The following is an 11,589-nucleotide window of genomic DNA, read 5'->3' on the forward strand; positions in this document are numbered from 1 at the left end:
CCCCAGCCGCTGTGTGTGCAGGGAATGGGCTGCTGACCTCTTGCCAGTAACCTGTGTGTACCAAGGCTGACAAAATCCCCTTTCCCCACAGGCTCACCCTGGCTCAATCGCACCTCGGAGCCTGTGTGCTCCTGAGGTCAGCGGCATCTTTTGTAGCCCATCCTGCACAGAGGAATTGTCCTATTGTCACAAGTAGGGTTGGCCTTCAAAGCAAGGACACGATCTCACTTTTGTTCTGCCTCAAAGAGAACGTCAAGAATTCCCGAGAATGTTTTTTTTGTTTGATGAACCAACAGAAATTCTTTATCTTCCTTGTTTACCATTAAAACCCCTGCAAATCTCATGCGTGGGCTGCATCTGCAGTTTGCTAATTGGTGTGGGTAAGAGTCTACTGGGGGTTTCACTGGAGTTCATGATGATTTTTGCCATGTTTTTCCCAGGCAGATAACCCAGCAGCAGTGATATCTGTGCTGCAAACATCCCTGTCTGAAGGTATGATCTGGAAAAATAAGTAATGGTGACCTGTCCAAATTCAGTCCATGGAGCTTTAACAATGCTGACCCATGAATTTTGGTAAATACACTTCTACTATTAAAAAAAAGACACTCAGCTGTTGAAGGAGGCATAAAATCTTCCTGACTAAGCAGCTGCACATTTTGTTGTAGTGCTTTCCATAAATCCATTGCTGGGCTCCTCCTGGCCATAAGCAGAGAGCACAGAGCTGGCACAGCCTGCTCCCGTAGCCCTGTTTGTCTGGTTCTGGTACAAACAGTCAAAAAAGCAGAGCTGGGTGGGAAACCCTATTCTCCATCCCCCTCCAGCTACAGCCTGGCTGTGTTATGTCTGCCTTGCAGCTCGTTGCCTAAGTGAAATCACAGTGATACAGGATCTAGAAAGGAAGATTATAATGAAGAGCTGCATCTCAGGCACATGGATCAAAAACCTGAGAGCTGTATGCTTCAACTCAAGATGGAAATATCAGACTTTGTTCCTTCATTACAGGGGAGTGGTGAAAGGCTTTCCATTGTAGTGTATGGTTAATGTGATCCAGCAGTGTCTCAGGTCTTTTCTCATTCACCAAATTCATTGCAGGTTTGCCTTTCTTGTTCTGCCCTGGGAGCCCCACCTGTGGCTGGCCAGGCACTGGTTGGCTCCTAGCATGGCTGTGCAGTTCTGGCCTCTAAATCTATGGACACAGTGCATGCAGGGAGAGTCCTAAGGTCAACTGAGAGTTTGAGAGCAAGTGAGATGGACATGGGGCGGCTGCAGTATGATGATGGTCTGGGAAGACCGAGGTTTGTCAGGAGAGGGCACAGAAAGGGCCTACTTTACTCAGTCATAAGGGCAGTGTGGATCTGGTGCTCACTGGATTCTGCAGTACTGGAATTAGAGGCCATCGATGAGTCCAGTAGATTGGTTTGAAACAGATAAAAGGGACTTCATGTGAGGCAGGGAGGGAGAATGAACTTCTGGAACCTGCTGCCACAGGAGGCTGTAGAAACAAAGGGGGTCAGCAGGTTTATAAAGGGATGAGCAAATTCATGAACAACAGGTCAACAAACAGATGCTGAAGGCAACGTGCAGGAACTTATTCTCTGAAATCATTTACTGCTGCTGCAGGTGTTGGAGGAGCACAACCTAAAATGGCGAGGCTTCTGTGCTCTCCCCAGTGCCATCTCCTATTGCTGAGCACAGCACTGAGTGAGATGATCCAACCATCAGATCCAGCAGAGCTTATGTTCTCTGTGTCAACATCCCTAAGCACGTTCAGATCATCTCAGGTGGCTGGTGTGTGGTAGGAAGATAGGCGACTGGCAGAAAGAAGTGTCTGCATTTCCATTCCGTATTGAGAATCGGATCAATCCTTAGTGGACAACGTCCAGCAGGCCTGACACAAAAGGTTTCTTCATTGAAAAGGGTTACCGGTGGTACAGTCACAGTGGAAACCTGGCTGGATCTGATGACCAAAACACACATGGTCAGCCACACAAAGAAAGTGGGGAAAAACTGTGAGGGAGCTGTGGTAAACTTCTGCTGTTCGGTTGATGAATGGCTCCATGCAGCAGTGACAGCCTGGAGAAGGAATTTGTGGCCAATGTCAAACTACTGCAGGTCTGCTCCACCTCCTGTCAGCTGTAAAACGCAAGGCCTGGGTTCTGCCATGGGTATCTCCAGCAGCAAGGGGTTCAGCATGCTTCATACCTTCTTGGTCAAAGGGAACTCACGGAATGGGATTTGGACAGGTCAGCTTGGAGGGTGATGAGCAAAAAGTTTTCCTAAGATATTGTTTATGGCATTAAACTTTTTGTGATGGCAACAAAGCACAGCCAGTGTTTAAGTTCTGATAAGGCTTATTTTTATCATCCCTGTTCTCTCTACAGACTCATGCAGCTGATGCTTGATGTGGCTGCTCCACTGGGAGCAGTCTCTGCTTTCAGGAAAGGAAGGAGAGAAAATACTTTAAGTCCTCCATCAAAACTGACATTATGGTGAAGGAATACTGAGCACACAGGGACATGACAAAAGACCAAGACGAAAAATCACAAGGGTCTTAAAGCCTAAAAAGAAAATATCCCCTGAGGAAGGTGTTGACGCAGCAGGGACAGGAAAAGAACTCACAGAAGAGAGAAAATAGAGTCAGCCTTCACTAAAATGTCATTTTTGATAAGGGACTTAACACTTAAGGAAGGCAGATAGGTCCTGAAAAGAGTGGATTAAAGTATAGTGCAATCATTTCAGTGTTTCCAGACTGCCTGAAAAAAATTCCCCTTTACCTCAGCGACTGATTGAAGCCATTTCACTCCATCAGAATCTTTGAGAAATGGTGGAGGGTGACGGCGTTGCAGAATAAGACAATAAGGTCTATTCTTATTAGCAGGGTAAAAAGTGGAAACCAGGGAACTATAAGGCAGTCAACTTCAATTCACAACTAACAGTGGGACATTTAATCGAAGTAAGAGATGAGTAATAAGCGTTGCTACTGCCAAGAATGAATCATTTCAGATGAGTCTGTTTTCCTTCTGTGACAGATTCCAGTTCTTGGTTCAACATCATTATTTACTGTTCCTTCATCAATAACTTATGTGTTGTAATAGAGAATACACTTATTAAAGTCTCGGATGGGTCTGAGCTGGAAGGGCTGTGACAAACCAAAGCATTGGGTTAAAAATGGTTTGGATGTATCAGAGAGAGCAGTTGAATATGGAAAGGCTGACATTTAGGAAGGAAAAACTGTCCAAACCTAAGGCAAACAAGCTGCTTAGACAGGATTTTTTCAGCAAAAGACCTATAGGTTGCTATTTTTTTTTGCTATTGGCCTACTGAATGCCAATGTCAGATGAAAACATAGAAGAACCTTTCGTAAACATGCGATGTTCTCCCTCATCTCTCTAGCAAGAAGATCTCTCAACTGGTATATTGCAGTTGGCTTTCAGGAAGAAAATTCTGTGTTTTCCCACTGCTTCTTTGCTAACTGAGGAAGTACATTTTGAATGGGAAATTCTTGCTAAACTCCTCTAAGATGCTTGCCTTCTTCCACAAGTACATATCACTGTGTCCCTTTCCAGGAAGCACTCTCTCCATTGCCAGCTGTATCCTGGGCTGCATCAGGGGGGTGGGGGTGGCAGCAGGACGGGGAGGGGACTGTCCCCTTCTCCTCTGCCCTCTGAGCCCCCCCTGCAGTGCTGCATCCTCGGGCCCAGCACAGGAAGGATATGGAGATGTTGGAGCGTGACCAAAGGAGACCATGAGGATGGGGCTGGAGCACCTCTGCTGTGAAGAAGGGTTGACAGAGCTGACTTGTTCACCCTGGAGAAGGGTCCAGCGAGATCTCATTGCTGCCTTCCAGTACATAAAGGGAGCAGATGAACAGAAGAGAGATCGACTTTTTACACAGGTAGATAGTGATAGGACAAGAGGGAATGGTTTTAAACTAAACGAGGAGAGATTTAGGTGAGATGTGAGGAGGAAATCTTTCACTTAGAGGGCGGTGAGGCTCTGGCACTGCTGCCCGGAGCTGTGAGTGCCCCATCCCTGGATGTGCCCAAGGCCATGGAGGGTCCCTGGGCAGCCTGAGCTAGTGGGGGCAGCCAGCCCACAGCAGGGTGGAGCTGGGGGCTCTAAGGTTCCTTCCAACCCAACCATTCTGTGATTCTATGATTCTGTGATTTCTGATTGTAGGAAGAGGGTGAGGAGCCTGTTCCTACACCATGCCCAGACTGCACACCTGCCAGCTGGCAGTGCAGACCCTCCTGCCCCTTGGTCAACATGGGGTTCCGTGCACCCCTCCAAGCCAGCACCAGCACCCCAAGGAGCTTGGGACCTGATGGAAGCCTATCCTGGCCAAGGCTGGGGACTCCAATTCAAAGCTGAGCTGTCTGCCTGGCTCTGATAAAGGCAACACGGCTTGAGGCCTCCATCTTGTGGCAGCAGGGACAAGTAGCTGGGACAAAACACACAGCTGTTTGCAGCGCAGTGTTTTTTAGCCAGACAGCCAAGACTCTGCTCGCTGCCTCCTCCAAAATACTGCCCCTGCTGAGTCCTACCTGAGGTCACAACAAGGTGTGAGAGCAACTGGAGGCAGAGGTCTGGCAGAGGCAGCAGGGACGACAGCCAAACCTGGCACACATCATCCCCCTGCATTGCTCCTGACACTTTTCTATTAATGCACACACACATGGATATGCTCCATGTGTGCTTCCCACTGCTTGCTCCAGCTCCAGGCTGGAGAACATGCATTCCTTTACATGCAGCTTTGCCCCACTTGTGCAAGCACTGCCTTTGCCACGCTCCAGACTGCAAGGATCCCCTGCAGCAGGGTTTGAAGCAGCCAGATCAATGCAGGATTTGGCACTGGCTCTTACCAGTGCTTGACAAACCAGTTCCCAGTGCCATGTATGCCCTGCCTGCACTGTGCCTCTGCTCCCTGTTCTCCCCGTTCTCCCCAGGAGCAGAGGCTCTCTGCTGTGGAGGGCAATGCCCATAGATGTGTCTGGATGGTGTGAGGTAGAAGGGAAAATTGGAGCATGGCCTTGTGGAGTTGTGGCACCTGAGGCTGTTGCTTTGTAGGAGGAATCTTTGAGGGCTGGAGGCTCTCTGAAGTCATCTATGGTCCCTGATTGTCACTGGAGACTGTAGAACTGGGGCAAGTGTCCATCCTTCCATCTAGACCCATTTGTGTGGTACGTGTGACAAGGAATGAGGGGACCTGTGGTAACCCCAGTCTGGCTTTCATGCTGTGTTTTGCTGTGCTCGCCACCCTGGGGCTTTCTCAAACCTCCATCTCTGCATTGAGATCCCTGGCAGGGACAAGCTGCAGTTACTCAGCACCTGGCAGGTTTTACCCCCCCGAGGCTATCTTCTGTCCATGTCCCTCACCACACCCGTGGGCTGGAGGAGAGCCCGTGCAGCTCTTTATCAGCCACCTGCAGACCCCACTGGCTATGGCCGTCCCCAGCCCTGCTGCTGGCTGTGATAAGAGCCAGGGCCCGCACACAGCACCCAGCACCGCTTCACCACCTGCCCTGATGAGGCTCACAGCCCAAAGAGCAGGAACTGAGCCCCAGGTACTGTTGGTTCTTGTTGGAGTCTTCCCCAGCCTGTCTGCCTACTCGGTGTGCCCTGGGACCCCCACAAGTGGCATGTAGCAAGGTGTTAGGAGATGGAAGTCCTATGAGGGCCACAGTCCGTAGGCACGCACAGAAAGCTGCCCCAGCGCAGAAGGTCCTCGGCATGTCCTTGCTGTGTCACCACACAGACAGTGACAGATGCAGGGAACTGTTCCCCACCACCTCCTGCAAGCCCTTGGAGAATGAGATCTGTTTCCCTATGGTTTGGGCTTTGCGGGGTAAGGAGTGCATGGGATCCCAGCATGGGTATGTGGCTCAGCTGGGGAGCTCAGGATGGGCTGGAGACCTCAAGAATCACTCTCCGTAAAGCTTCCCCATCCACTTGCACCTGTAAGAGCTCTACTCATGCCTACAGACAGCAGAAACACATCTGTCTTCTGGGCACACCACTCAAACACCACCAAACACCACCACCTGAGCCCATATTCTCTGCACATCCACCTGGCCCGGGGGCTCCCAATTCAGCTGCATGGAGTCCCAGAGCAGATCCCTCCCACTCCCTCCCCACAGGCAGCAACGAGAGCAGGACACCAGGGCTGGAGCACAAATGCAACAGATTTTATTTCATCTCATTTGGCTGCTCGCTGTTGGAAGGCTGGCGATGGGTTGGCCCCAGCTCTAGCTGCCACGCTGTCTTAACGGTACTTGGCAGTCAGCACGCTGCCCACAGCGCACAAGAACTTGTCCAGGGAAGCATGGACCTCTGGGGTCAGGGCAGCAGGGTGGTGGATGGCCACCACCACCAGGAAGCATTGTCCCAGGAGCTGCAAGGCAAAAGGAGAAGGTGAGCGAGAGGGTGAGGCGAAGGGTGACTGCATGGCCCACGGGAGGGCTGGGGTGGGGGCAGGGTGGGTCAGCCCTTCCCAGACACTCACTTTGAAGTTGACAGGGTCCACGCGCAGCTTCTGGGCATGGAGGTCGCTGAGCTTGGAGAGGGTGCCTGCGATGTCATCAATATGGTTGGCAGCCTCGATCAGGGCACCCACTACCTTCTTGCCGTGCCCCTTGATCTGAGCAGAGCCGTGTGACAGATCAAAGTGGGGGAAGTAGGTCTTGGTCGGGGGGTAAGTGGTGAACATCCTGTGGAGCACAGTGAGTCAGGGCCAGCAGGGCAGAAGGGGAGGGGGACAGGTTAGACAGGGAGGGATAGGACACGGACAAATGAGGACAGGAAGAGGATCAGCGACAGATGGGAGACAGGCAGCCGGAGGACAGAGAAGTACACCTACCTCTCCAGGGTCTCGGCGCCATACTCATCAGCATGGCTGCCGATTTTGGAGAAGATGCCCTTGACGTTGTTCTTGTCAGCAGCGGACAGCACCATGGTTGCACCTCCGCGTTGGCAGCCCCCAGCACGGGTGCTCCTCCAGTCTGCTGTCAGCCTTATATGCTGTGCTGGTCCACCCCCAGCCCGCCCCATAGATTCTGGACCCCAGCCAGGCAGGGCTGCTGCCCTGCCCCACCCACGATACTGCACAGGCTGGGGGGGGTTGGATCCTGGCACAAGCTTGGGCTCGGTGTTAGGGTTGGGGCAATGTGATGTTGGCATGATCTGGATTTAGGGTTAGGATTAGGGTTAGTGTCTGCATCAGCATGGGTTGAGGTTAGGGTCTGCCTTTGAGCATGTGGAGCAGTCAGTCCCCAGTCCCCTGGCATGGAGTTAGGGCTGAGGTGCCAACGAGGGGTCCCTGAGGAGGCCAGAAAGGATGCGTTCTGCTCAGGAGGAGCAGGCAGAGTGAAGGGGACAGAAATATGGGGGCTGCAGGCTCAGGAGCACTGTGGAAGTCTGTGCCTCAAGGAGCTGCCCCTGTGATGCAGACTGACCTCTCCAGCACAGCCCTTGCATGCATGCAAACTGCCCCAGTACATGCACTGTCCCTACACACACCACTCTGCAATGTAGCCCCTACACACACACCACCACTCTTTCTCACTGCACCTTCTGCTCATTTCTTCTGCGCTCCTCACACCAGTGCACCCCAATGCATCCTCATGTCTTTCTCCCTGACCGCAGTTTGCATCCCTTTTGCAAACAGACCCCAGAGCTCCCTTTGTCCCAGCCCTTGCTGCTATGGGGGCTCGGGGTGACCCTGACTGCTGGAAATGGGGCACTCAGAAGAGCTACAGGGTCAGATCCTGATATAGGCACTGTCCTGCAGCCACAGGAGCTCACAACAGGGGAAGAGGGGAATGTATCGCCATAACGACCCCCGGTGAGCTCTGCATGTCGCAAATGATGAAGATGAGGAGGAAGGTGAGGAGGGTGAGGAAGATAAGGAGGGCTGGGAAGGTGAAAAAGGTTGCAGTGGTTCCAATAGGTTTGAGAGCTGGCATGGGGGGGACAGTTTACACCCGTGTTTCCTCCATTTCCAGCGGTTCTTATCATTTGTGTTTGGGGGAGATTAGCTTGACCTGGCACCATATCAGAGCACAGGAGGAGGGGAAGAGTGGAGGAGGGGGACTGCTCTTCTGGGAAGCAGAAGGAGGGGAGGCTGTGTGTTTGCTGCCCATGCACACGTCAGTGGGGCAAACTGCAAAGGCAGAAGAGCTCCTCAAACTGAGGGCACAGGAATAACTGGGTGGAAGTGAACACAGATGTGCTGAGATGTAGGTAGTGCTTTGAAGCATGGAGGAAAAGCACTGCATTTGGAAGTGTGCTCACAGGAACGGAGTATAGCTTTGGTACTCCCTATCAAAGCAGGTGCTGATTTCCTGGTGCAGCTTCCCTTATTCCTCACAAACCCCGATTTTCTCCACTGGTCACAATGCAGAGCAAACCCAGGGCTAGTTTACTATCTTATGACCCACCATCTCCTTCAGGTCTAAAGCCAGTGACGTAAAAGCAGCAGCCTTGTATTGGACTACAGCTCTGCCTGTGACATTTCCAGCCTCTCCAGATGGCATGGGAAAAGCAGGCACCCAGGGCACAAGTGGAGGGGCTCTTCCCTAGAGAGTTGTGGCTTAGGGGCTATGAATTGTGTTTGTACTTCATAGTTCACAGTAGATTTTTTTCACTCAGTGAACTCGTCTAGTTGCCCACAAAATTCATGCAGGCATTAAGCTCCCACAGCATTCCCAGTGCAGTCCTGAACAGCCATGGTGATAGAGTCAGGAGAGGTTCAATCCTTCCCCTATGGAAAATTGTTCAAGGTGTTCAAAGAAACACATTTGGCTTCACCCACCCCAAACAGGTTTGCAGGCATGGGAAGGTGCAGGCTAAGCTCCGTCCACAGAGTCCTGCTACCAGCTTCAGGATCACGTTTAACCAAGCAGGCCCCATGCCAGACCTGGAGGAAGGAGCTTCCTTCCTCCCTCCCTCCCTCCCTCAGGGTGCAGGGAAGCACTGAGTGTACCCCAGCCCACCCTGGACCCCTGTGCCCTTTCCCCAGCCCCAGCACACATGGACACAGTGCTGCAGCAATGGTGTCTTTATTGAAGACTTGAAGTTGCAGACGATGGTTCATCTGTACTTCTCAGCCAGCACAGCAGACACGGCAGACAGGAACTTGTCGAAGGCAGCATGCACCTCTGGGGTGTAGTCTTTGCCCAAGTGTGCAGCCAGCACCACCTGGATGCACTGCGACAACAACTGCAAGGCAAACAGAGGCTCAGTACCCTTGCTCTGGATGGAGGGCTCTCAGCCCCAGTCTGTCTCCCATCCTGGTCCTGCCACCACCCCTGGCCTCCAGCTCCTGGATCCCAGGATCCCAGCTCCCAGGAAACTCATCACACTCAGACCTCAAGACCCCAAGGCTCCAGGACTCCTGACCCAAGGACTGCCTGATCGCAGGACCCCTTTACCCCAGGACCTCCTGGTCCCAAGACCTCCAAGATCCCAAGACCCCTGACCCCAGCACCCCAGGACCCCCAGACCCAAGCCTCTGCTCACCTTGAAGTTGACGGGGTCAACACGCAGGTTGTAGGCATGCAGGTTGCTAAGCTCAGACATGGCCTGGCTGAGGTTGTCCATGTTCTTCACGGCGTTGCCCAGGGCACCCAACACCTTCTTGCCGTGGCCACGGATCTGGTCAGAGCCGGGCGAAAGGTCGAAGTGAGGGAAGTAGGTCTTGGTCTGGGGATAGGCGGTGAACATCCTGCCGGAACGAGGCTGGTCATTCTGCTGCCCCGCAGCTCCCCCTGGCCCAGCCCGCACACCCCAGGATCTGGTCCGCACCCCTTGGCTCCCCCTCCCCCATTCCCACCCCACCAGGTGCTCCTGGGCCTGGCTCGCACCTAAGTAGAGCCTCAGCTCCGAATTCCTCCTGGTGAGAAGCAGCCTTCTCCCAGGCCTGCTGGATGAGCTTCTTGTCCTCGGCAGTCAGCATGGTGGCAGCTGGTGGGGTGGGCTGGTGGCTGATGGCAGTGCGTGGTGGAGGAGTCTGAGGGCCGACCTCTTATAGCTCCCTGCACACCCGCCCCAGCCTTATCTTATCCACACGGCGGGGCCGGGGCTGTGCAGCGCTGGGAGCAGGGAGCGGCGGTGCTTCGGGGGGCCCTGACACCCACAGAGGGGGCCCTGAGGGGGCCCTGCTGCCCTGCCCTGTCCTACCCTGCCCTGCCCTGCTCTGCCAGCTGGGTTGGCCCTCTGCACTTCATGCAGAGGGGATCCCAGGCAGCCCCTTGCCAGGCTGGAGGAAGGCATGCATCAGGGCTGCACCCTGTAGTTGGCAGCTACTGTCCTGTGGATGCTGCAACCTCGGCCTTGTGCTGCTTGGCACTCCTGTCACCATGCACCCTTCTTCCCTTGCCCAGAGCCTGCGTGGCTTCTTGTTCCCCAGGCCATGCTATCCTCCAGCCTCTGACACATCCAGCCCTCTCCAAAGAGCCCCTGGGCCTGTTCCCCTCCCATGCCACCTTTGTGCTCCCATCATCTGTCTGCAGCAGCCTAGAGAAACCTGGGTGAGGAAGAACCTCCTTTTTTGGCACCTGGTCTTTCCAAAGTCCATACCTGCTTGCTCATCATCCTTGCCTTGTTCCCATCCCACTGTGTGCTCCTGCCGCTCTCCCACAGGACATCCCATAGGGCATGCAGCGGTTGGGGACTGTCATATCCTTCATTGAGCCTCTGCATGAAATCACTGATACAAATCTGGGCTTAGGGATGTACCCCACACTGACCTACAATGTAAATTGTTGATCTAAACATTCAGGTTACCCAGAGACACACAAAGATAGGATGCTTTAAAAACTTACTGCTCACAGAAGGTGCCCTGGTCAACACCAGCAGATTTAGAGCAGCTCAGTGGTTTAAAAGTTCTGCATCTTATCTCTGTTCTCCTTGCCCAAATACAGTGCTTATGTTTGGTGAACAAGATGAGCACTGCAGCTTGTAGTGCCAGTTCATGCTCATTTGCTTAGGGCTTTGTGCACATCTTTTCATGTCAAAAATCTTCTGAGACCTGCATGAGCAGTGAGTGAACTGAGCAGGGAGCTCAGTAAATGAAGCTGGAATCACTCTGCCCTTAGACACAGACCCATCCAGGTGCACTGGGTGATATCACAGTTATTCACCTGCCCACAACACATGGATCACTCAGGTGGAGAACACACCAACAAACAAAGGAGGGGCTTCTGAATTTCAAGCTGCTCTAACACTCCAGGTGTTTTTTGTGTGTGTGAAGAGGTGACGTGTACCACTGTAAAGTCTTGGAAATACTTTGGAAGAGAAAGCAAGGATGAAAGCAAAGAAATTCACATAAGTTTTATCAGCTGGGAGCTGGGGTATTGGCCGAGAGGCATGGAAGGTCCATGCATTCCTGTCAGGGGAATGCCAAACACTGGGAATTTTGGTCCCTCAGTTATCATCATTGATCTCCAGGGGCCATTAGTCTTCCCAAATTTCAACAGCAAGCAAAGTTCCCGATACAAATATAGGAAATGTCAAGCTGAGGGGAAGGTGTCTTTACCAAACAGGAGGGAATAAGCAGGTGTGATTGCCTAAGGTGTTCACCTTGCCCAGACC

At 52.7% G+C, this 11,589-nt stretch overlaps 2 protein-coding genes across 2 annotated transcripts; both read right to left on the minus strand.

The window, feature by feature from the left end:
* Positions 1-6,164: 6,164 nt before the first annotated feature.
* LOC125700796 (hemoglobin subunit alpha-A) lies at positions 6,165-6,997 on the minus strand. Its single transcript, XM_048961978.1, has 3 exons — positions 6,857-6,997; positions 6,503-6,707; positions 6,165-6,391 (listed from the first exon to the last, which is right to left on the minus strand). Exons 1-3 carry the CDS (start codon positions 6,949-6,951, stop codon positions 6,263-6,265), a joined length of 429 nt encoding a protein of 142 aa, XP_048817935.1. The 5' UTR covers positions 6,952-6,997; the 3' UTR covers positions 6,165-6,262.
* Positions 6,998-9,040: 2,043 nt separating this feature from the next.
* On the minus strand, positions 9,041-10,016 carry LOC125700847 (hemoglobin subunit alpha-D). Its single transcript, XM_048962067.1, has 3 exons — positions 9,861-10,016; positions 9,517-9,721; positions 9,041-9,216 (listed from the first exon to the last, which is right to left on the minus strand). Exons 1-3 carry the CDS (start codon positions 9,950-9,952, stop codon positions 9,088-9,090), a joined length of 426 nt encoding a protein of 141 aa, XP_048818024.1. The 5' UTR covers positions 9,953-10,016; the 3' UTR covers positions 9,041-9,087.
* Positions 10,017-11,589: the final 1,573 nt, after the last annotated feature.

Source organism: Lagopus muta, chromosome 15 (genome assembly GCF_023343835.1).
Source record: "Lagopus muta isolate bLagMut1 chromosome 15, bLagMut1 primary, whole genome shotgun sequence".
Taxonomy (NCBI): domain Eukaryota; kingdom Metazoa; phylum Chordata; class Aves; order Galliformes; family Phasianidae; genus Lagopus; species Lagopus muta.

Coding starts and splice junctions, on each gene's coding strand:
- LOC125700796 (XM_048961978.1), bottom strand. CDS start 6,951: ATGGTGCTGTCCGCTGCTGACAAGAACAACGTCAAGGGCATCTTCTCC. Junction 6,708..6,856: donor GGCGCCGAGACCCTGGAGAG/GTAGGTGTACTT, acceptor TGTGCTCCACAG/GATGTTCACCACTTACCCCC. Junction 6,392..6,502: donor TGGACCCTGTCAACTTCAAA/GTGAGTGTCTGG, acceptor TTTGCCTTGCAG/CTCCTGGGACAATGCTTCCT.
- LOC125700847 (XM_048962067.1), bottom strand. CDS start 9,952: ATGCTGACTGCCGAGGACAAGAAGCTCATCCAGCAGGCCTGGGAGAAG. Junction 9,722..9,860: donor GGAGCTGAGGCTCTACTTAG/GTGCGAGCCAGG, acceptor TCGTTCCGGCAG/GATGTTCACCGCCTATCCCC. Junction 9,217..9,516: donor TTGACCCCGTCAACTTCAAG/GTGAGCAGAGGC, acceptor TTTGCCTTGCAG/TTGTTGTCGCAGTGCATCCA.